This window comes from Lepidochelys kempii, chromosome 9, assembly GCF_965140265.1.
Source record: "Lepidochelys kempii isolate rLepKem1 chromosome 9, rLepKem1.hap2, whole genome shotgun sequence".
Lineage (NCBI taxonomy): Eukaryota > Metazoa > Chordata > Testudines > Cheloniidae > Lepidochelys > Lepidochelys kempii.
This window is the reverse complement of record NC_133264.1, coordinates 8,199,303-8,221,543: the sequence shown is the minus strand read 5'-3', so window position 1 is coordinate 8,221,543 and position 22,241 is coordinate 8,199,303. Positions and strand designations below refer to the sequence as shown.

General features: G+C 62.2%; 1 protein-coding gene across 11 annotated transcripts in view; it reads right to left on the bottom strand.

The window, feature by feature from the left end:
* Positions 1–21,561, bottom strand: part of EIF4G1 (eukaryotic translation initiation factor 4 gamma 1) — a 46,396-nt gene extending 24,835 nt beyond the window's left edge. For 6 of the 11 annotated variants that reach the window (XM_073359209.1, XM_073359214.1, XM_073359212.1 and 3 more), the window contains exons 1-8: positions 21,457–21,561; positions 11,129–11,237; positions 10,716–10,802; positions 10,121–10,153; positions 8,021–8,041; positions 6,616–6,789; positions 5,962–6,061; positions 1,632–1,744 (exon numbers count right to left, since the gene is read on the bottom strand). In XM_073359209.1, coding sequence (XP_073215310.1) covers positions 1,632–1,744; positions 5,962–6,061; positions 6,616–6,789; positions 8,021–8,041; positions 10,121–10,153; positions 10,716–10,802; positions 11,129–11,203 — 603 coding nt within the window. In that variant the 5' untranslated portion in view covers positions 11,204–11,237; positions 21,457–21,561. Of the gene's footprint in view, positions 1–1,631; positions 1,745–5,961; positions 6,062–6,615; positions 6,790–8,020; positions 8,042–10,120; positions 10,154–10,715; positions 10,803–11,128; positions 11,238–14,463; positions 14,695–21,456 lie in introns of those variants that run through there. The other 5 variants (XM_073359218.1, XM_073359220.1, XM_073359210.1 and 2 more) reach the window with 4 other exon arrangements.
* Between the last annotated feature and the right edge of the window lie 680 nt (positions 21,562–22,241).

The following is a 22,241-nucleotide window of genomic DNA, read 5'->3' as shown; positions in this document are numbered from 1 at the left end:
AGCTGTGTGTGCTGAAGACAGGCTGCTCACAGAAAGGAGACTTCCCCAGAGTCCTGACTGGCTTCATGGGGAGCAGTTCCAGAGCATCGCCCAGGGACTCCGTGACAGCGGGCAAGACAAGCCGGGTTCTAGGAGTCTCCACCCTGCCTGCACATGGTGCAGCGACGCCCTGAGAACACCCCACCCCCAGCATAGCAGACATCCCCACTGCTGCCAGGGCAGTCACACTCCAAGCCACATGGCAGCTACCTACCGCAAGGGCCCCTCGACCCTTCCTGAGGATAGTGCTAGTCTCCTCCTCCTGGTCCTGCAATAGCCTCCCCCATCCCCCCGGCCAGTGCAGCCTGCACCACACTCTGAGCCGCCCCCTGCCTATCAGGCTCAGCCTTGCTGCAGAGGGGTGCCTGTGTGGAGAATGTAGGTGAACAAGTGGGGCACAGTAGGCTGGGATCCATTGTCTCTGCTGTGCCCCTCGGGGCAGGGCAGAATGTGGGTCACCTCTGCCCCAGCTGCATGGAGACCCCAACACTGCACCATGGTCCCTGGGAATGGCCCAGGCCCCACAACAGACCGGACATCCGCATACCACAGAGCCCCTGGCCTGCACCCCAACCCCCAGCATTGCAGTGGGAATTCTGCCTCCGATAACAGGCAGAGCAGACGGAGGGGCCCAAGCTGTCTGCTGCCCAGCTTGGCATGGAGGAGGCAACAGGCTGCCCCGGGCACAGACAGCTCTTCCCCGTCCAACGTGGGCTGACTCAGAGACAGCTCCAAGAGGCGCAGGTGCCTCTTCCCTGCCAGGTTGCCGAGGTGGCCTGCTGCTGCCACAGCATCAAGATGCATAGCCTGGGCAGATGGGCTCCCAGCAAAGCAGGGTCCCCGCATATCTCCGACTCAACAGCAGTGCAGGTGCTCAGCTGCCCAGGCAGCAAGGGCCAGGGGAAACGAGGTGGCAGAGGGTTTGAATTACAAGCCACGGAGAAACATGTCCCTACATGAGCCAGGGTGGAGCCCGGGGAGGATCTGCGCCCCCCCCCTCCCCCGGGGAAGGGGTCCTAGCAGACCCAAGCTGCAGCGCTCACCGAGGGCGGCTTAATGCTATAAACAGATCCTGTGCCAAGCCTCTGAGCAACAGCATTACTGCAGCTCCGGCAGGCACCGGCTGGCAACTGCAGCACCCACCCCCAGTCGCAGCAGCCGTGACTCAGCACATTCTCCCCACCAGGGAGGACAGGGAAGGTCGGGCCTGACTGTGCAGACACAACCGAGACCCAGCCACGGGCTCCCTCTCCTAACCACCACCGCCCCCTTCCCCTGCACAGCGCCACACACGGCCCCCCTCGCCCCCACCCACAGAGGGGACGACGCAGTCCCGCCCGCTCCCTGCTTAGTGCGCGTCAAGATGGGTGAGAGGGGCCTGGCCAGGCGGCCTCCCACGGAGCTGGGCTCTGGCCCCTCACTCCCCACAGGGGCAGCACTTTCAGCTTGGGGGGGGGGGGGGGGGGCAGCGGCGGCCAACAAGCCGTGAGCCATTCTCAGGCACCCCACAAAAAGCTCCACCCCTTGGTGGGGAGTCACCAGCACAGGGCTCCCATGGGAGGCAGCAGAGAAACCCCCCCACCCCCCCTTACCGTCTTGCGCTCTCGCTTTGTCGGGATGGGCGGCTGCTGGTTCATCATGACCTGGGCAGCGGGGACCCCAGCTGGGAACTGCTGCACCCCCTGAGCAGGGTAATAGGCACCAGCTGGGACAGGAGAGAGAGAGAGAGAGAGAGAGTCAGGGCACCGGGCAGCAGCCGGGACTAACAGCCTTGAGACACCAGACACCATGCCAGAGGCAAATACCTGTGGGCCCTTGAGCAAGTGCAGTTCCCCCCAAGGAACCCCCACTGCTCGCGGGCCGGGAGTTTTGCCAGGCAGGCCCAGCAGAGCAGCTCCTCCCTCACAGCCCAGGCAGCTCTTGCTTGGCCTTCCCTGCCCAGAGCCACTCGGGGTTGCTGGGGGTCAGAGCCCTCTAGAGCACCAGAGCACTACCCAATGAGCTGCTGCGCCCATAAACACGGGAGGCCCATGGGCTGCTCAGTGGGGCGGGATCCTCTCCCGGCAGTCTCAGGAATGTCCCAAACCTGAACAACAGGACCAACCAGCACTTCCGAGCATTCCTTCCCCATGATGCAGAGCGTACCCGAGCTGCCCCCACGTCCAGCTGCCTGCTGCGGAGGGCTAGCCAGCCCCAAGCCCAGCCCTACCCAGTGGCAAGGCACAGGGAAGCCATCCCCCTGGCAGGTAGGAGTTAAACTTGCCACCAAGGTTGCCTCAGCTGGCAGAAGGCAGCTGGAAAGAAATCCCTACTCCAGGCCCAGCTACACTTCCCAGAATGCTACAGGACAGCTCAAGCTCCCACCCAGCCCCCTTCCAAGCCTATCAGCTGGGCAGAGAAGGAAGCCTGTGTGTGTGTGTGTGGAGTCCATGTCCCATCCCGAGAGACAGGAAGTCCCAGGCAAGCGCCGGGGTTCAGGTGTCAGCTCCCGCGGCTGCTTTCCTGGTGCCCCAGCTCTGCAGCAGCAGCTCCCCGGCCTTATCTTCCTCACACCAGGCTGCATCCGCCCCAGCTCCGAGGAGAAGTGAGTAAGAAACAGAGCAGTCAGTTCACTCTGCTCACACCCTAGAGCCCTTCACCCCGATGGCTGGAGAGCTGGGGCTCAGGACCTTCACCAGACCCATGGCTGTTAGGCCAGCCAGCATCCCCACACAGTTGGACTACAGCACCAGGTAGTAGCCTGACCCCCCCAGCATGAGCCAGGGTCACAACAAGGGCAACATGCCTGGGCTCCCCCAACTCCATGGCTGCTGCAAGGTCCCATGACTCCCAGCTGAAGATGCTGATCAGTCTCAGCCAAACCAGGACAGAACAGGGCAACCAAGAGCCCCAGGAACAGTGATGCGGGGCAAGGAGCAGCAGCACGGGCTGGCTGCTCAGATCCAGGGTGACTGATAGATGGACACAAGCAGTCAAGACAGCGCAAGTCAGAGCTGGTCTGTCTCAGAACCAGGACTGGGAATCAGCTCTCTGCAGAGACCCTGTCTCTGCCCAGATCACCAATGGAGAACCAGGCCCATAGGTAAGGTGTCCGGGGAACACAAGAGCATGACCCGGGCACAGGAGGGCGTCCAAGGAAGAAGAGTGTCAGCCCCTGGCCTGAGCTTTACAGCAGCCAGCCTTCCCTGAACGACGGGCCAGACAGATGCCCCCCACACTCCCTCAGCAGGGCAGCCGACCGTGAGATGGATGCCAGCACGGGGAGGGAGAGACAGTAACAGGTGGGAGCCTGGCCTCTTCCCAAATCCAGCACTTTCCTGGGCCCCTAACACCCTTAAATCATCAGCAGCAGCATTAGCGGGGACTAATGGAGGCTCCAAATCTCCACACCAGGGCTTAGGTCTGTCCCACCCCACTGGCCACCTACACACCCCAGCAGCGCACTCGCTGCTCAGGCCAGGAAGCAGCCACAAGGCAAACCAAGCGTGGGGGAGTTCAGACAGGCTGGCCAGCAATGGTCCTGCTAGCTGGCGGGGGGTGGAGATGGTGAGGGAAGAGAGAATAACCCAGAAAAGTTACTCCATCCATAAGAACACGTGGTCCCCGAGGGCTCGAGGGCCTGTGTACAGAGGGGAAGTGACTTGCCCAAGGTCACCCGGTGAGTCAGTGGCAGTGCTGGGAACAGAGCCCAGATCTCCTGACTCTTGGTCCTGTGATGAGCCACCATCCCCAGGTACAGACAGAGCCCTCAGCAAGTGATTGCAGGGGCTCAGCAAAGGAACAAGAGCCCCTCCCATCTGAAGCACCCGACGCCAGCTCAAAGCTGCAGGTTCAAGCCAGCCCTGTTTCTTACAGGCCCCTTGGAGCTTTCCCCCAGCCTCACTGTCTGGGAGCCAGACTGCCCAGGAACCACACCTGACTACCCTTATCTTTGCCAGGGTTGGCTGCTGGTGGAGCCCAGGTATGCAACACCAGGAGGCTCAGAACAAGATGGAGGAAGAGGTACAATTGCCAACTAGAGAGGATGCTGGGAAGTGTAGTTTCCACACAGAGTTTAGCCAGCCACCCTCCCTCAGCTCAGCCTCCCACAGCATTTGTGGCCAGGCTCCTAGAAGCCAGGTCCTTAGAAGACCCTTCTGATGGCCGGTGACCACCAAGAGGAATACCTGCCGAGAGCGCCGAATGACGATGCTTTGACAGGGAGCTGGAAGCAGCAAGGGGCTGGGAAGCCGGCGTGTCAGGTCCCTCCTCTGACCCATGCAGCCAGCAGCATCCCAGGACAGACATTTACTAGTGATTTTGGAGGCCTTGTGCACTGGTGAGAAGCAGCCACGGGGCAGAGCAATGCAGCTCCCTACCACACAAGTCTGCCAATACCTGCAGCCCAACGCCCACAGCCCAGACCCCTTCCCTCCACAGCCCTGTTCACACCCCTCAACCCTGACCCACAACATCCTTTTGCACGTCATTCCCGGGCCTCCAGCAGGAAGCTGCCACTCCCACTGGCCTGCTGCTTTAGGGAGATGAGGCACGGATGAGTCACCTGCCCTGTATCTCCTTCGAGGGGCTCTGGCCAGCCGCAGCAGCCCAGCCAGCCTGCCATGACTCACACACAAGGCTGCAGATACCACTGCTGACTAGCTGCTGTTACACAAGAACATGTGGTCAAGAGATGCTGGGGCCTATCAGCTACCCCACCCCCAAGCTGAGGATGAGACACAGACAGGCCTAACCTGGAGGTTAGAGGAGCCCAGCCCAGCAAGCCTCAGCGTCCGGCTCTCTCCAAGATGCTGAATCCCAGCTGGGGAGCAGGGGCTGCACCTACCTGTCTCAGGGCCAGCCCATTTTGGTACCGTGTCCAGAGGCGGCCGCTGCTGGGGATGGGATGGGACGCAGGCCCCGGCAGCTCACATTGCTGTGTCTGCAGAGACGCCCGCCCGGGATGGATCCAGACTAAATATAGTCACAGCCCTGCTGGCCATGTGAGCGCAGCGTGGGGGAGGGGCGGGGCGGCTGGCTGCACAAACACACCGCTCCACTCCAAGGAAGGGCAACCTGGGGAAGGGGGGGGACTGAGAAGCCATGGCAAGTAGGGGGGGCACATGGGAGCCCCCTTCCATACTCCCCCTTGAGCCCTTGGCTTGGCCCCGTGTTTATTTAGGGAACAGCTGACTCTGGGGCTGCTGCCTGTTTCCTTCCACAGCGACCAAAGGGCAGGCTGGGGCTAAAGTCTGCCCGGCCTCTCTGCCAGGACAGTTAAACATTAAGCTGCCCTCACTGGGGGTAGGCGGGCAGGGGGCCCTAATGGGGTGGGCCAGCCTCAGTGTTCTGCCCACTCATTTCAGCCCCACGCTCACATCTCTCCTACCCTCTGGCAGTGCCCTCCTCCCGCAGAACAACACTCCCCACCCCTCTCCTTTGGCAGGGACCAGTTCGGGAATGAGGAAAGGGACGTTCCTAGGGAAAACTCTCACCCCCCAACTCCGGGGCGCTAAGGGAGGAGTGCAGGGGGTGAAATTCACACCCCCTTCCGATGGGACACGCATCCCACAAAACGAACATGGCAGGATCCACAGCCTTTATATAGGGAATAGCAAGGGGCTGCATGGAGGCCAGAGCTGGGGAGCAGGGCTAGCCGGGATTCAGGGGCATCAGGAGAGCTGAAAGTGTGGGAAGCCCAGGGCATCGGCAGAGCTGTGTGGGGCACAGTGGGGCCCAGGGCTGGAGTAGCAAGCAGCAAAGGGGGCTGCAGGTCAGGATTGAGGAGCATCAGCAGAGTTGCACAGGGCACAGTGGAGCCTCGATGGGAGTAATCGCACGCTGTCTGGTTGTCACCAGTGGCATCAGCCTCGTGGTTTCAGGCGCCCCAAACTCCCACACCAGACTGAATGGAAGAGAAACAGCGACTCCGGGGGCCCTTACCGTAGGTGCCGAATTCCGGGGGGTTGGCTCCAGGGTAAAAGCTGGGGGCGCCCGGCTGGACTGGGTACTGCTGAGTTGGAACAACATACGTGGAGCGACCCTGGGTGGGCAGAGAACACACTGATTACTGCCTGCCAGACCCTGGAGCACACATCTTCACGCCAGAGATCGGAGGAGACTCTCCCAGCAACGGTCACAGAGGGCAGGACCTAGGGAATGGGCGAGGCTGCAGAGCAGGAGGGCTCTGGCACCAGGCTGCCAGCCCCATGGGACATGGCTCAGCGGAGCAGGCAGTCAGTCCCTGCCAGTCCAGCAGCGAGCAGGGCCCGATACCACACTTGGCCCTCGAGGCTTCCTGGGGCAGAGGTGACACATGGTGTCACTCAGCACCAGCCTTTCCACCCCAACAGCAGCACGACGGGCTTGCAGAGGGCATGGGGCTGGGCCCCGTGCATGGGGCAGCAGAGAAAGAGGGTCAGGGTCCAAAGGACTTCACATGGGGGAGCCCCAGAGCCTTCCCTCCCACTCCGAATAAGATGATCTGGTGGCCAATTCTGTCCTGATGATACCACACCCCCATTTCAAAGCCAGTTTGAGCCTCATGCTGCAGGGAGCAGAAGCCCAAGGAACCCAGTGTCCGGATGCAGCCCTCACCTGTCCTGGGATGTAATAGGCTCCTTGCGACGCAGGGTAGGAAATCTGGGAGGGGATCATCATCACCTGGGAAGCAGCTGGATAGACATGAGCAGGTGGGCCGGGCCGGGCCGACGTGTTACTCTGCACCCGGGAAGCACTTGTCGGAGGCTGGGCCCTGCTCTGGTAGAAATGCTTTGGGAGAGAAGGACAGTGGCATTCAGTTAGTCCCAGCAGGGTGCCAGGACTCCCTAGCTCCACGCCCCACAAAGGCAGCTGCTTCCCATCTCTGCATCCCTTATCCAGAGGGCTGGACAGCAGCTATCACTACCCCCGGAGCTGGGACCACAAGCAGACAGCTAATGTTCCGCCCCCCAGCTGGGATAGGAAAGTCAGTCTAGGGCAGGAGGTGTGAGGAACCAACAGCAAGGCATGGCATGGCATGGCATGCCCACACAGCTTGTGGTGTATCTCTGGGACCCTTCTGACACATGGTGCCCAGACGCTAAGAGATGGTCACCTGGCAGCACACATGACCAGCTTCATGCAGTGGCAGGACCATTTCATAGCTGTCATTTGTGCCCATCACAAGATGGCTGCAATCCCCAGCTGGCTCCTCCCACCCCTGGGGCCATGGGTGTCTCACTGCAGGACCCAAGGTGTGCAGTGCCCCAGGTTGGCTCAGCTCCATTGACACTAGTGGGGATGGACTGGGCCCTACTCTCTTCCCCTAGCAAAAATTCCCATCATTCCTCGAACAGCCATGGAAAACTACAACTCACAGAAGGCACCTGTAGGGAACCACAGGAAGTGGGACAATCTGTCTCCCCCTATTCCCCTTAAGCACAATGCTCAAACTCCATCCAGCCAAAGGCCGCAAGCCTAACAGAGCTGATCACAGCCACTCGCAGCACCCTCAATACAGATGCTGTGGCCTGTGGAGACTACAGGCCCGAGCCAGCCAGGCAGCTGGGACTGCAAGAGCACTGAATTCTGGGACATGTCATCTCCATGGGCTGCCCTACAGATGCAGCTGAGCAACCAGCTGGAGCTGGGTGGAATCGCTCTGCATACATAGGGAGCACAAGGAGGGACCATCTCATTAACCAGCTGCTGTGGGGGGTGCTGGGGTACACCAGGCAAGTCCAGTCCTGCATCTTTCTCCTTGGGGGTCTCCTTTTAAGTGGGAGCAGCCCTGAGCCTTTCCAGACCCCAGTGTAACATCAGAGGCCCCCTGGGCTTGGGAGGGAAATTACTGCATCCCAATCCTGAGCCCCAGAGCAGCAGTCCACCAACAGTCCCAGCGGAGTGAAGCATGGCAGATAGTAGCACCGTGTTCACACACACATACACACGCACCACGTGCCCTGTCTCCCACTCCCCAGCCGAGAGCACCACCTGAGCAGGGGTAATGAAAAAGCGTTACCTGAAGAGACCTGAATCCTCCCTGTTAGCGAGCACACACACAAGGGGAGAAGGAAGAGAAAAGAGACAGGAGTTACCCCACAGCCTCACAAGGTCCCAGGCCCCAGGACAGGCGAGCGCTGCTAGGCCAGAGGCGAACACTGCTGTCGGGGGAGCCGGAGCTCAAGCGGGCTTTTGGTACAAGAGCCGCCCGGCTGTAAGGGAAGGTCAGAGGGGAGGGCCAGGCGGGAGAGCAGTAAAGCAAGCGTGTCTCATGGGCACAGATGCTGCACCCCTAATGCACGAGAAGGCAGCCCTGGCACCAGGCGATACCTTCAGGGCCACGGCCCGCTGGGCTGGCAGGAGGCTCAGGGACCTAACCCCTCTCCACATGCAAGAGCTGGGCAAAAAGACCACAGCAGCCCCTCAACTTCCCTCCCCCAGGATGCCGTGAGCCAGGGCACTTTCTGCCATTCAGCCCCAGAACGTGCCTCCAGACACTGCGCGTGAGGGTGAGGGACTCATTTCACAGCCTGGACTGCCCATTTTCAGGGCCCACATCCTGAGTACAAAGGGGAGCTGCTGACACCTGCTGATCTGGGATGGGCCTCAGCTTCAGGACCCCAGCAGCACCAGGGCCCACCACCATGAGCTACAACTCCCCTCTCCTCCTCCCATCAGACCCTATGTCTTTCTCCATCTCCACGAGCCACCCTGGTCTTCAGCCAGACTCCGGGCAGCAAGGCCCCAAAGGGCAGGACAAGCAGAGACGATCTGCAGATTGCGGAGTGCCCCTCTGGCAAACTCCACTCACGCACCAAGAGGCAGGACTATGCAGGTGGTGAATGGGCCTCTCTGCCCTGCTAGGCCAGCCAGAGCCCAAGCCGGGTCTTAACAACAGACCTCGACCTGACCTAAGACAAAGCAGCAGCTACAGTGCTGGAATCCCCTCTCCGGCCCGCGTCTGATCAGTACAGACAGCCCAGAGCTGCCACCTCCAGGGCACAGCTGGTGTGAAGGAAATGCCAATGCGCAGCCCAGCCTCGGGAGCCAGTGCACCTCTTCCAGCAACCAACTCCAACCAACCGTCCAGAGGTGAATCGGACGCGTGTCCCCCACCAGCCACCGCAGCTCCTCCCCTCCACAGAAATGCTCGGCCCCACTGCAGGGTGTTTCCCAGCCCGTGAACCGCCATGTGACCCCACTGTGCCAGACAAGGTGTGGAGCCAACTTCACAGCTGGGGGGTGCAGAGGGAGGTGAAAAGTCAGGGGAGGGACCATAGTTACCAACAAGCTGCCCACCCCAGCTGCCCCCTCTGCTTTGGCAGCAGAGTAGGGACGGGGTCCACCTCGCCCTGCAGCCACTGCGTGAGATTGGAGCCATTTTAGTAAGGGACAGGCTGACTGCCATCTTGGGGTGCTGCCCTGGGCGCTGCCAGGGGACTAGTCCATCTGAGGAGCAAGGGCGAGACCACCCGTGGGTCAGTCAGAGGCAGAAGCAGCTTTGTGGGGCAGAGTGGGTTGTGGGGCTGGTAGCAGAGAAGCAGCCACATGCTCCAAGCTTCATGCAGGAATCACGTCAAGGTACAGACGCTGCAGTGAAACTCCTATGGCCTCCTACCCAAGGACACCTCTTTCCCCCTTCCCCCCCACCCCGAGACACCCACACGGCCAGCAGAGATCCCAGCGCACTGAGCTGTTTGTGTCAGCAGCCCACTGGGCCAGTCAAACCCCCCAGCTCCCCATTCCAGTTGTCTGTCCGGCCCTGCAGAGCCCCAGAGTCTGGCTCCTGGCTCACGTGCACTCGGAGTTTGGTGCAATTCAACCAGCGCTCGGGACCCACTGTCTTTGCGCATCCAGTCACCCGCTCTCCCCACGGTGGGACCACCACTGGCCTGAGAATGTGGCAGGGGTCCTGGGCCACAAGGAACCACGTGAGACTTTGCCAAGCCTTCCTGCTCCTTGCGTTAACCCAGACCAGTCATCCCTGGTGCCCAGTGCAGCAGCCCACACCCTCCCACTCCTCCAGCCCCGCCGTTTCCTTGCAGCATCCAGACAAACACCATGTGGCTGCACCCCCGGGGGTCCGTACGGCATGCGGGGAGCAGGGGCTGGTTAGTACCTGCTGGTGTAAAGTACGAGGCCCTGCTGGAAACTAAGACAGGAAAGAGCGAGGGGAGAGGAAAGAAGAAGCAAGGTCACTTCAGGTTCAGACAAGACTGTGAGGCCTGGGAGGGGGTGGGGGCAAACACCAGCAGCTCTGCGCTGTGGACGCAGGAAGGGGACGCAGGCCAGGAGGGAGGGCGGGCAGACAGACAGACCGACCGACATCCATCCCCTCACAGCTCCCCTGCAGTCACCCCTTCTCCCACTCCCGAGTGAATAGCACACGTTCATTCAGGCCCACCTCCTCCACACACACGGCTGCGCGCACCACAGGGCCAGAGCCCCGCTCAGGGGAGAGTCCGGGTAGCTCTGCCCTCCCTCTGCCTGGCACGCTGGAGCCCTCCAGCCTGACTTAGAGCTGGGGCCAGCTCAGCACCACAAAACCTGCTCGCCAGCGGATCAAAGGCCCCGAGGCGCAGCCACCCAGAGAACCACACAACTGGGAGGCAGCAACCACCCCTGGCCGTCAGAGAACCTGACAGCCATAAGGCAGCAGGAGTCCCAGTGGCCCCCAGGAAGCCGGCAGCGGCCCCGCCCCAGTGCCCCCTTACCTGTCGAGGCTGGGAAGGCGTATTCATTTGTGTAGCTTGCGACGGGTTAAAAACCACGGGTGCCGTCTGACCAGGTGGAAACGCCGACTGCAGGGAGACAAGGAAGGAGCAGGTTGGCACAGCAGCTACCAGGGCTCCCCAAAGCCACATCCCTGGGACCCTGTACACAGCGCCCCCTGCTGGGCAGCGCCCAGCACCCCTTGGGCTCCAGGCTCTGAGCACGCCTCCCTCACCTGGCGAGCCCAATCCTGACCCCAGGACTGGTCAGCAGGGAGCCGAATGCTAGACCAGGAGTCTCACCTCGTATCTCAGCGGAGGACAGTATGGCTGGGATCAGGCACACGCAGGGCTCTGAGGGGAGATGCTCCATCAGCCTCAGAAAAGGGCTGGGAGGGGGTGCAGAGGGGCCCTACCTGTGGAAGTCCAGGAGAAGGGGCAGGGTGTGGGGCTGTCGGGGCTCCTCCTGTGGGCTGTGGAGCTTTGTTCATTTCATGTGGTGCTGCATAAGGATCCCCTCGCTATCTGCGGACAGAGAAACAAAGGACACGCTCAGCGGAGGCGGCAAGGAGCCTGGGGTGAGCGGGGCAGAGAGAGGAGCTGGGCCGAGGGCAGGGAGTTCCCCAAAGGCTAAAACGAGGTCTCAGCCCAGGCGGCTCCGGCAAGGGCTGGCTGATGACTTTGCTGCCTGGGTCCGCGCAAGTCCGCAGCACAAGCAGGCTGGCCCCTGGGGCCCGAAGGTCTGCGTGCCAGGACAAACGAGCCTCAGACTGCAGCTAGCCAGTACAGTCCAACGCGGCAGCGGGGTTTCAGGCAGAGATTGGCCACCACAGTCCCAGGAGCAGCTCGAATAGCCAGAGCCAGGCACGGGCAGACACTGCACGAGCTCCTGCTACTGATCCCCGCAGAAGTGCTCAGTGGACGCCACTCAGCAGGGGCGCTGGTGGTCTAGAATCCAGGGGCCCCACCCCAATGATCATCCCTGGTCCCATTTATCTTCTCCCTCAAACATTCCTCGTTTCCTTGATGTTCTACTGTCTCCCCTTCCCCATGGCCACACCCCACCACCAACAGTAAGTCCTGGGTGCCCTCAATATCTGGAAAGGGCTCCTCACCCCTGTGCACTACTGAGGTAACACCAACAGTGGATGGGGGGATTATCTCAGAGCAGCCTGTACCCCCAGGTACGGGCTCACCTGCCACCCCCTCCCCAATACAAACAGACAAACATTTCAGGAGGTCGGAAGTGCCATAAAGTCAAGAGACCAAACAGGGCACAAGGCAGCAGGAACCCGGCCGTGCCCCGCACAGCCAAGAATGGACCCAGCCACAATCACTGATTAGAGGGAGGGGAAGCCGAGAACTCTCCCAGCTTTGAGATCGTTAGGAGCTGGGGGAGACATCTCTCCCACAGACCTGGAACCTCAGTGAATCCCCCCCTTATTAGTTCTCAGGAAATTACAGGGGGCAGTCCAAACACTGCAGGGGCCCCTCCATATCACACCCCAAGAGTAAGCCCGGGTCGGTTCCCCGCAGACATGCAGAGGGCGTGGGGGTGGCAGCTTCTCTTGGGAATGCAGCCTGCCAACCCCATCCCTCCCAGAGACCACTAGCCACAGACAGTCGGGAGCCCCATGGACCCAGGCCTCCCCAGCTCAGCAAGAGTGAAGAATCCACTGACCTAGGCTTGAACCCTGCTACAGGGACCTGCCTGGGCCCATCTACACAATAGGGGCAGGCCAGGCCCCCTGGCTCAGCTCCCCACTAGCTCATGACCCGCCCCATCGGCCTGCAGCTCCCACAGGCCAGACAAACGTGTTTCTAGAGAAAGGAGGCCACACTGGGAACTGGATCCCCACGGCACGGCAGCCTCACAGTCCCACAGGGATTCCTGCTGGGAACTGCCCCACAGCCACTGTTCCTGCCCTGCTCCCTGCTGTGCCAGGCTGGGACTGGCACCACGAGCAAGGGCTGTGCTCACCCACAGCCAGAGAGAGGACTGCTGGGGGGGATTCCCTGCCCCGTTCTCACTGGGTGCCGGATCCGGAGAGCAGCAGGGAGAGCCCAGACCCATCTCCGATGCTGACAGGCCTTGCCCCAGAGAGGACTCCCTGGCTGCTGCTGCTTCCCCTCCCCCTTGGTAACAGTGCAAAAGCCACAGTGACAGAGCATGGGGAGCCTGAGACCAAGCCGAGCCGCCTTCCCCGGGGGGTAGAGAGAAGACCATTGAACCCACTGAACCTCGCTGGAGCACAGAACCGCCGTATGGAAGCGCTAGCCAGAGGCAGCCCAGGCCAGGCCTGCCAGGGAACCCTCCCCAGCCATCCAAGCCAAACAAACAGAGCCCGGCTCCCGCTGTAACCTGATGCTCAGAGTCAGCATTCCAGGCATGGGGAAGGCACAGCCAGTGCAGATCAGGGGGCGGCCATCTCGGTGCAGGGGAGCTTCACCACCGCCAGACCCTCTCTCCTAGCACCCCCGGGAATCACGGCCAGTCCCCCCAGAGGTTGCTGCCAGGGGCAGGATCCCACAGCAGTCTGGGTCACATAAGGGGGGAAAAGGAGCTGCGGGCCCAGTCCATGGGCCCTGCGTTTCCTGCATCCTCCCCACTGCCCTCAGCTCTGACCCCTGGGGTCCCACCGCATTTCAGGAGCCTTTCACCTGCTGCAGTCCAGGGGCTTTTAAAAGCAACCAGGTCCTTGCTGCCTGTGTCTGAGCAGAGGGGCTAGGAAGAGCCCAGCCTCCCCCAGGAGTCCGCACCAAAGCCCTGCAAAGCAGGGCCTGCACGGCCGGAAGCAGGCTGGTGAGCAGGCCCAAGCACCGTGCATGCCCATTGCCGTGCAGCATGGTAAACACTGGGCACCCCATATGACAGAACCCGCTGGAGATGTGCGTCTGCAGAGCGGGCTGGGGGTCGCCCCGGGGGGCCTGGGGTTGGGGATCTGCGAGGGGCAGAGGTGCCCACTGAGGTCACTGCCGTTCTCAGCCCCATAGTACGCAGCGCTGGGTCCAACGCCCCCAGTGCAGGCAGCACCCCTGCCCCCACCAAAGGCTGGCATTTCAGAGACTGCCTCCCGGCCATTGGAATACACCCTGAACCAGCACCCCACAGCGCTGACCAGCCCACTCCAGCCCAGGAGTGGCTTGGCTGCAGCCTTGGATGTGCCCAGAGCCCAGAACTCAGCAGCTGCCAACCCCAGCCTGGACAAAGCCCTGGAGAACATGACACAGCAACAATCCTACCCAAGACCTCAGGAAAGAGGGTGCTGGATGGGACTGACCAGCACTCACTAACTCCCCTCCTCCACCTATCCAGGGCAGAAGCCAAGGGCCCAGGGTGTGGCTCTCTGCCCTAGGCCCCTCCCCTGCAGCCTGGCAGGGTGCCTGGAGTGCATACCCAGGCTCTCAGCCCTTCCCGGGGGAACACCGAGCTTGGGGGAATTGTAATATTCTTTTGGGATAACACCAGCAAGTTACTCAAAAAAGTGGGGGAGGGAGGGGGAGACTTTGGAGTGCTGAGAAGTTCCTGACTGTGCAGTGACACCCCCAGGAATGGGGGAGCCCAGGTCTCGCAGGCCTCTCCCCAGCACAGCTCTGATCCACACTGCAGCCAGACCAAGCACCGAGCACTCCCCATGGAGAGTCGGAACACCCGGTCAGCCTGGCGTACACACAGCAATCATTACAGTGCCATGTAGGGAACCCGCCTCACCCCCCGACACACACAGACAGGAGAGAGAAGGATACTCACCCCTGCCCCGGGAAAAAGCTAGGCAAGCTGAGCGGGTCTGTAGAGATCTTTCATCCAACTGACTTCAAGAGAGGAAAATCAGCCTGCAAACCTGCCCGCGTGCGGTGGGGAGGGCCAGGCGAGCCAAACATGGGCAAGGCAGGGGAGAGCCCCCCGCCCCCACCCCAGGGAGGACGGGAACATGCCTGCCAGGGTCAGATCGCAGAGTCTGCTGCAGTGCAGAGACACCGAGAGGGAGAGCCAGCCTGAGGAGCCAGGGAGCATCCGAAACCCCACCCACAGGCAGAGCCATGCGGCCTCAGCACTGCCCAAACCAGTCAGAGAAACCCGTCTCCATGCATGAGTCACTCGTGCTGCACACGCTCCACGGCAGGCAGGAGAGGAGCTGAGCCCCACGCCAGGCGCTCCCTGCCCTGCCTCTCCCCTCGCCATGCAAAGCAACCAGACACCCACCTGTGCCAATGGCACTCACGCAGGCTGGAGGCAGACAGACGCTGTGCGATTCCACCAGAGCTCCACCCAGGCTCCCCCCCACCAGCAGTCTGCTCTGGCAAACCAAGGACCCCCCCCACACACACCTCTGCCCTCCGAGAAGAGGGAGGGGCAGCAGGGGGCAGCGCAGCAGCATCACCCTCCTCCCTTGGGAGCTGGAAGGCAGCCTGGTAATGAAATGTGCAGGTGCCACTAAATGGGGGAGCTGCAAACCACAGCCAGGAGGGAGGATGGTGCAGAGGGGCAGGAAACTGCACCAGTGCCACCTGGGAGACAGGCAGCTGGGGAGCCGGAGTGGGGGGAAGGGCACAGCACACCAGGGAGGAGTTTGCCATGGGACATGGTTGCAAAAAGCCCACTGCAATTTAGGGGCTGTGTATGCCATGGCCTCCCGGTGGGCACCATCCCATTCCATATGGTTCCAGGGAGATTCCCCCCCTCCCCCCCTTAGGCCCCTCCCCACAGATGCAGGGTCACTTAACCCTTCAGTAGCAAAGGCCTTGACATGCCTCTGGCCCTGCTCCCATTTCACAGGTGGGGAAACAGGACTAGACAGAGCCTGGACACCCCCTGCGACCACACACAGGCCTCTAGACCACACCCACCTCCCCTACAGACCAGGGTGCAAATTCCTTGGCCTTGCTAAACCCCAGCTTGGGTATTTACGGAACATGGGGCACTGTCACCTCACCTTCCCCGCAGCAGAGAGGCTCCTGGGACCCTGAAAGCCCATATTCAGTGGAGGACCATGTCCCTGAGGCCAGAAGCCACCTTGCAATCCTCAGCCACCCTCCTTCCCCAAGTGCAGCTCACTGCACCAGCCAGTGGCTGTTCCTGGCAGCTGGTGATGCTAGATTGTGTAATGCTGCTGCCCTGCTAATCCAGCCTGGCGGGCCCACTCCCAATGCCAAGTTGGAGCACTGGGAGGAGGATGCCCACTGCTCTGCACTTGGGGACCCCACCCGGTGCAGAACTGTGAGAGCTCCAAGCTGCGGGCCATAGCAGGCAGGCTCACGGAGCAGGGTAGGGGTCTCTAGGCAGCAGGCCCTGCCATATGCTAGGGAGACACCAGAATTGCGCTCAGGGGACTGGCATCCTGATCACTCGGGGGGGGGGGTGCTCCCCCCTCCTCCCTGTCAGGTGCTCATGCACACACGAAAGCTTTAGTCACTCAAGGTCTCTGTCAGCCCAACAGTGATTAGACCAGCCATCCACGTTAAACAAACACCTCAAAGGTTATGTCCAGATACCAGCCCACAAGAGCCAGGAGCCCAAGCCCTAACACTGCCAGCTTGTCCTCGCCTACCCCAAGATGGGCCAAGGGCCCAGAGCCATGAACCCCTGGGTCTAGCAGGTTAAAAGCCCATCCACAGGGGCAGATAAAGGGCACTGCAGAGACTGAACCAAGGTGGCATAGGGAATAGGCTGGCTCATTGGTCAGCTCAAGCAGCCAGGCCCCCTGGCTCCTCCATTGAGGAGCACAACCACCACCCTCTCATCAACATGGAGGTTCAAAATCTGCCCCAGGGTAAGCAGCAGCCTGGGGAACTGGTGTCCACCCGTGGAGCTCTCCTCCTCCATCCTGGGGTGTGGGACTGTTTGTCAGCCCTTGATTTTATTACAAGGCAAGCTTCTCTGGGCAAGGACAGCGTCCTCTTTGCCTGTGAAGTGCCGTGCACAATGGGCCACGCCAGCTTCAGGCTGACACAGCCCCAAGGACATGTTCCCTTTGACCCTGCCTGATCAGCATCCCAGCAACAGCTCATTAACAGCTGGACCTGGGTAGAACTTGCCCAAGCAGCAGGGCAGCATTAGGGTTCATTGTACTCTAGTGCCCCCCATGTTTCCAGCAGGATCGGGGCCCCATTGGGCAGAGCACTGGACAGTAGGGACGTAAATATCAGTTTAAAAAATTAACCCGTTAACCAAGTAAAATTATATTGTTTAACTGGTTAACCGAGGTCGCTCCGGCTGGCCTGGCCTGGCACGGCGGGGGCTGGGGTTGCGGCCCGGCCAGCACGTGGCCGCCAGGGTTAACGGTTAAGGTCGGTTGACAGCAAGTCTAGCGCTTACCGGTTAACCACTAAACCTTTTACATCCCTATTGGACAGACAGCAAAATATTTACAAACTAGCTAGATCCCAGGGCGTCCACATCTTCAGAGTCCTCCCAAATCTTTGCTGGTTAGGGGGCTCCCGGGTTCCGACTCACCCACTCAGGCAGAGCCGGGAGAAGTTCTCCCTTACTCAGGACCTTCCTGCCCTTTTGCAGGTTTGAGATTTAAGCCAGGTGCTAAAATACCTTTAAACCACCCCAGTGACTCTGCCTCAGATTGCAGAGAGGCAAGAGGAGAGCCAGGGTCATGAGGAATTACAAAGGGTTTCTATCTCATCCACAGACACCCCACACCGAAGTGTCACGGCATTCCCCTGCTTGCTCTGGAGTCACTAGGGGCGAGGAGCGAGGCATTCCTCCTCCTGGACCAGGGAATGCCTAGCACTAGCAGGTGCTCAGACCCACCCCACCGCTAGCTCCAACCTTGAGATGGCAGCACCCTCTGCTCCCCACTACATCAGGGCCACAGGGCGTACTCGGTCTCATTTAGCCTGGGAACTCCTGGAGGCCAGGCCTGAATTCCCTGCTTCGTACAGTGCCAAAGACACCAGCAGCTCTTACTAAGCCAGTCCCCTGCCCTAACCTGAGCCAGGTCAGCCAGACATTTCAGAAAGCAACCTCTTGTGTGGAATCAATAGCTGGAGCTCACTTAGCTTGACGTTCGCTTCCTAATGGGAGGCAGAAAAACATCCGGCTCCTTAGGTAGCTATTTTAATTGCCTGCTAGGTTCACCTGAAAATAGCCCTGCTGCAGCTTGGATGAGAGGGAAGGCGTTAACCTCCTTTGTAACAACCACCCAATATGCAATTAGTATGGAGGCAAACAGCTTGCTCTCCAGTTTACAGCCCAGCTATTTGAAGTGGCTAATATATGACCCCAGTGCCTGAAATATAAGGGAAGAGAGGCAGAGTATTAACCTAGTCAACAGGGGCTGGGGTTGCATCAGATCCCAAAGCAAGCGGAGTCAGGCCTGGCTGGAGACCTCCAAGGAAAAGCTGGGGCTGAGGAGGGCCGCACATTAGCATGGCACTGGGGCTGCTGGAGGTGCTGACTTTGAGCAGAAATAACTGAGGCCCACAGCACTTTTGTGGAGAGGCTGATCACACATTACCCACCACGAGCCCCCCCAGAGCTTTTGGGAATAATCCTTCCTGTGCTTATTCCGGGGGGGGGGGGGGGGGGAGAGAGGAGGATGGCAGCATCTGGGCCCCTCCAATTCCTAGAGCAGCAGAGCTAAACTAGCATGAACTCAGTGTCTCTCTGCTCCTCCACAAGCAGGATCCAGGCAGCAGAGCTGCTGTTGGTACTGGGGTGGGGAGGGAGGAGGAAGCAGTGTGCGTCTCCTCTCTCTGTTCCTGGCACAGAGGATGGTGCCTGGGCTGCTCCCGCAGGTAGCACATCCCTGGCATTGCTGTGCCCATTGGACCAGAGCGAAACGGAGGAGGAAGGGCACAGCCACCATCTTAGAGAAGAGGTTAAACAGGGATGGGGGGAGGTGTTCTGGATGAGAAGGGGTGTAGGCACCATTCACCCTGGTTCTTCCCTGCAGCCCCAAGCCAAGCAGAGCAAGTCAGGAATAGGCCTATGGAACAATGATCCTCCCTACTCTACAGCGCCATCCCCTGGGTGTAGCAGAGTCAGAGACGACCGCTTTAGGGGCCAATTTTATTCTGGTACTTTTGTCTCCTGTAAGCCCTGTAGGGCCAGTCCAGCTGCAGGAGAGGGAACTGGATTCCAGAACTGTTACTGAAATGCAAGAAGTGGCATGGGGCTCCACAAATGCTAATGGGGGGCAGAGCTCAGCCCGCAGGCGGTACACGCCAACCTTGTGCCCCAGTCCGAAGGATCTAGTTCCCTTCTCAGATGCCAGGAAGAAGCTGCAGGGCAGTGACTTTACTTGTAAACTGAGCCCTTTTGACCTGGAGTCACGGAGAGGGTAAACAAGGAGCCCTCAATGCCAGTTTCACATTAAGTCCCCTTCAAGGATGTTTGTAGCAGCCCCAAGACTGCTCTCACGAGAGGTCACAGAATAAGTGAGCTCCCGCTACCCCACAGACATAGCTGCGGAGATCAGATCAGAGGACACCCCCCACTCACAACTTCAGACACTGCCCCCTCCCTGGAAAACATGCACACCCCACCCTGCCAGAACCAACGGTTTGGAAAGCAAGGCAGCAAGAATCCCTGTTTTTTTCTCTCTGCTTTGATACAGGAGAGTGCGCGTGCCCAGGAAAACGTCTCAGACACAACCGGGTTTATGGAGCAAAACACAGACAGGAGAAGGGTAAACAGCCCCCTGGGTAGCCCGGCTTTGAACTCCCCCTGGCCACAGTCCAGAGGCTTACAGGGAGCAGCGCGCAGCAAATGGATCCCGAGCGCTCAGTGGGCGCGACATGCGGCACCCCGCAAAGAGGCAGCACAAGCACGTACGCCCCAGGGATATGAGCTGTGAGGCACCTCACCAGCCCCCACCACCACCAGGGCAGGGGGGCCCCAGAACCTGCATCGCCATATGTACCAGGCAGGTGGGGGACCCCCCCCCGGACAGGCTCCCCGGGGGGGCCCCCAGAGCCCGCTCCCCGGGGGGGCCCCCAGAGCCCGCTCCCCGGGGGGGCCCCCAGAGCCCGCTCCCCGGGGGGGCCCCCAGAGCCCGCTCCCCGGGGGGGCCCCCAGAGCCCGCTCCCCGGGGGGGCCCCCAGAGCCCGCTCCCCGGGGGGGCCCCCAGAGCCCGCTCCCCGGGGGGGCCCCCAGAGCCCGCTCCCCGGGGGGGCCCCCAGAGCCCGCTCCCCGGGGGGGCCCCCAGAGCCCGCTCCCCGGGGGGGCCCCCAGAGCCCGCTCCCCGGGGGGGCCCCCAGAGCCCGCTCCCCGGGGGGGCCCCCAGAGCCCGCTCCCCGGGGGGGCCCCCAGAGCCCGCTCCCCGGGGGGGCCCCCAGAGCCCGCTCCCCGGGGGGGCCCCCAGAGCCCGCTCCCCGGGGACCATCCAACAGGCGCCCCCTCCCACTGGCCCGCCCTTCCCGGCCGGGGCTGGTGCCGGCGGCGCACGGAGCCGAGGGAAGGGCCCGGCGGCGGCCTCTGCCAAGGACACGTGTCACTCCCGGCGGCGGCCATGGCTTCCCGGGAGAGGCCCGAGCGGGAGCCGGCGCCTCCGCGCCACGGCCGCCGGGGGGAGGCAGCCAGAGCCGGCGCCGCAGGCCGTGCCCGGGCCCGACGGAAGGAAGCCGGGCGGCAGCGGCGACACGTGGGGGCCGGGCCTAGACACCGGCTTGGGAGAGGCCGGGGCTGGGCCTACGGACGGGGGGGAGCCGAGAGCACGTGGGGGCTGCCGCTCGGTACTGGATAAAGGCCTTGGGGGGAGGGGCCAGGCATGGGGGAGGGGGCTAGAGAGGCCCATTCAGGCCCCTATAGACGCCGGATATTTAAGGGGAGGGGTCAGGTGGGGGGCGGAGGTGCGCTCAGGCCCCTATAGCATAGAGACGCCGGGCATTGTGTGTGTGGGAGGGGGCGCCGGGGGCTCAGGCCATTATACGCACCAGGCATTGGGGGGGTGGGGGGGCACAGACGTGGCAAACCATAAGGGCATATACGTACCAGAGGGAGGCAGGAGCTACCCTCGGGGCCTATAGACGGCAGGAATTCGGGAAGGAAATGGATGCGCTCAAGCCCTATAGGCAGCGGGGGTGGGAGGGGGAAACGCGGGCGAGGGGCGTTAAGACCCTATAGACACCATGGGGGGGGCGGTTCAGGCCCTATAGACAACGGGCCCTTGAAAAGGGCCGCTGGGATCAGGCGCTATAGACAGCGGGAGATCAGTCAGGCCGTGCAGAAACTTGGGGGGGGGCCCACTGGGGAATTTCGCCCCCCCCAGACGGCGGAGATGTGGGCTTGGCAGGCGAACCAGGGCCGAGGAATGTGTGTGTGGACGGTGGGGCGGGGGCCCGCAGGCCCCACGGAAACAGGGCGGGGGGAAGAGGTCAGGCCCCCCCCATGTGGCGTACGGGGGGGGGGCGGAGGACATCCGGGCGGCGGGAGGGCGGATCAGGCCCTGCAGAGCCGGAGACAGCGGGCCCCGGGGGGCCGGGGCGGAAGGAGCGAGATCCCGGTCTCTGCCCACCTAGGCCGAGCCCGAGGCCCGCGCAGGGCCGCTCCCCCCGCCCGCCAGCCGCGCGCGGGCGCCGGGGGCTCCATGCGGCCGTGGCCGGGCCGCGACCCCCCACCCCACGTGGTGGCCGGGCGGGCGCGGGGCCGGGGCGGGCGGCGCGGGGCCCGGGGCGGCGGGGCCAGGCTCCCCCGGGGGCGGATGGCGGCGGATTGCTCGGGCCCCGCTCCCGCCCCGGCATGGCCGAGGGAGGCGGCGCCGCCCGGCCAGCCCGCCCCGGCCCCCGTTACCTTCAGTCTCCTTCAGTCCGAGCGGCCCGACGCAGCCGCAGCGCAGCCCAGCACGACCATTTCCGGAGCCGCTCCGCGGGGAGGGGCGGGGCCAGGCCGGTCACGGGGCGGAGGAGGGGGCGGGGCCGGCTGAGGCCGAGCTGCGCCCCGCCCCGCCCGCGGCGGCGCCCGTGTCACGTGACCGACCGACCGCCCCCTTCCGGGGCGCCCAGCAGTGCGGTCAGGTGACTCGGACCGCGACGGAACCTTTATCATGTGACCTGCCGCCAGCCAGTGCGCTTGGTCATGAGCGGCGCTCACGTCATACGGCGCGCAGCCGGTTCCCACCTTCCCGCTCACATGTGACAAGCACGTGTCAGGTGTGGGGGGCGGGGTGCTCCAGGCAGGCTGCCCCGACCTGTCGGCCTCCCCCACAGGCGCCTCTCCGGGGTTTAGGATCCCCCCGCCTGGCACTTTACCACCCCCCCCACACCCCTCGTCCTAGGGCCCCCCCCACACACATACCCCTGCTAGGCTTGCCAGGGGTCCGGTTTTCTACCGTATGCCCGGTCAAAGAAGGACCCTGGCGGCTCCACTCAGCACCACTGACCAGGCCATTAAAGGTCGGGTCAGGGGGGCCAAGGCAGGCTCTGTGCCTGCCACAGCTCCACACAGCTCCCGGAAGCAGCGGCATGTGTAGGGGCAGCCAGGGGGGGCCACACGCTCCCCCGCCCCGACTGCCGGCTCTGCAGCTCTGATTGGCTGAAAACTGCAGCCAATGGGAGTTGTGGGGGCAGCGCCTGCCG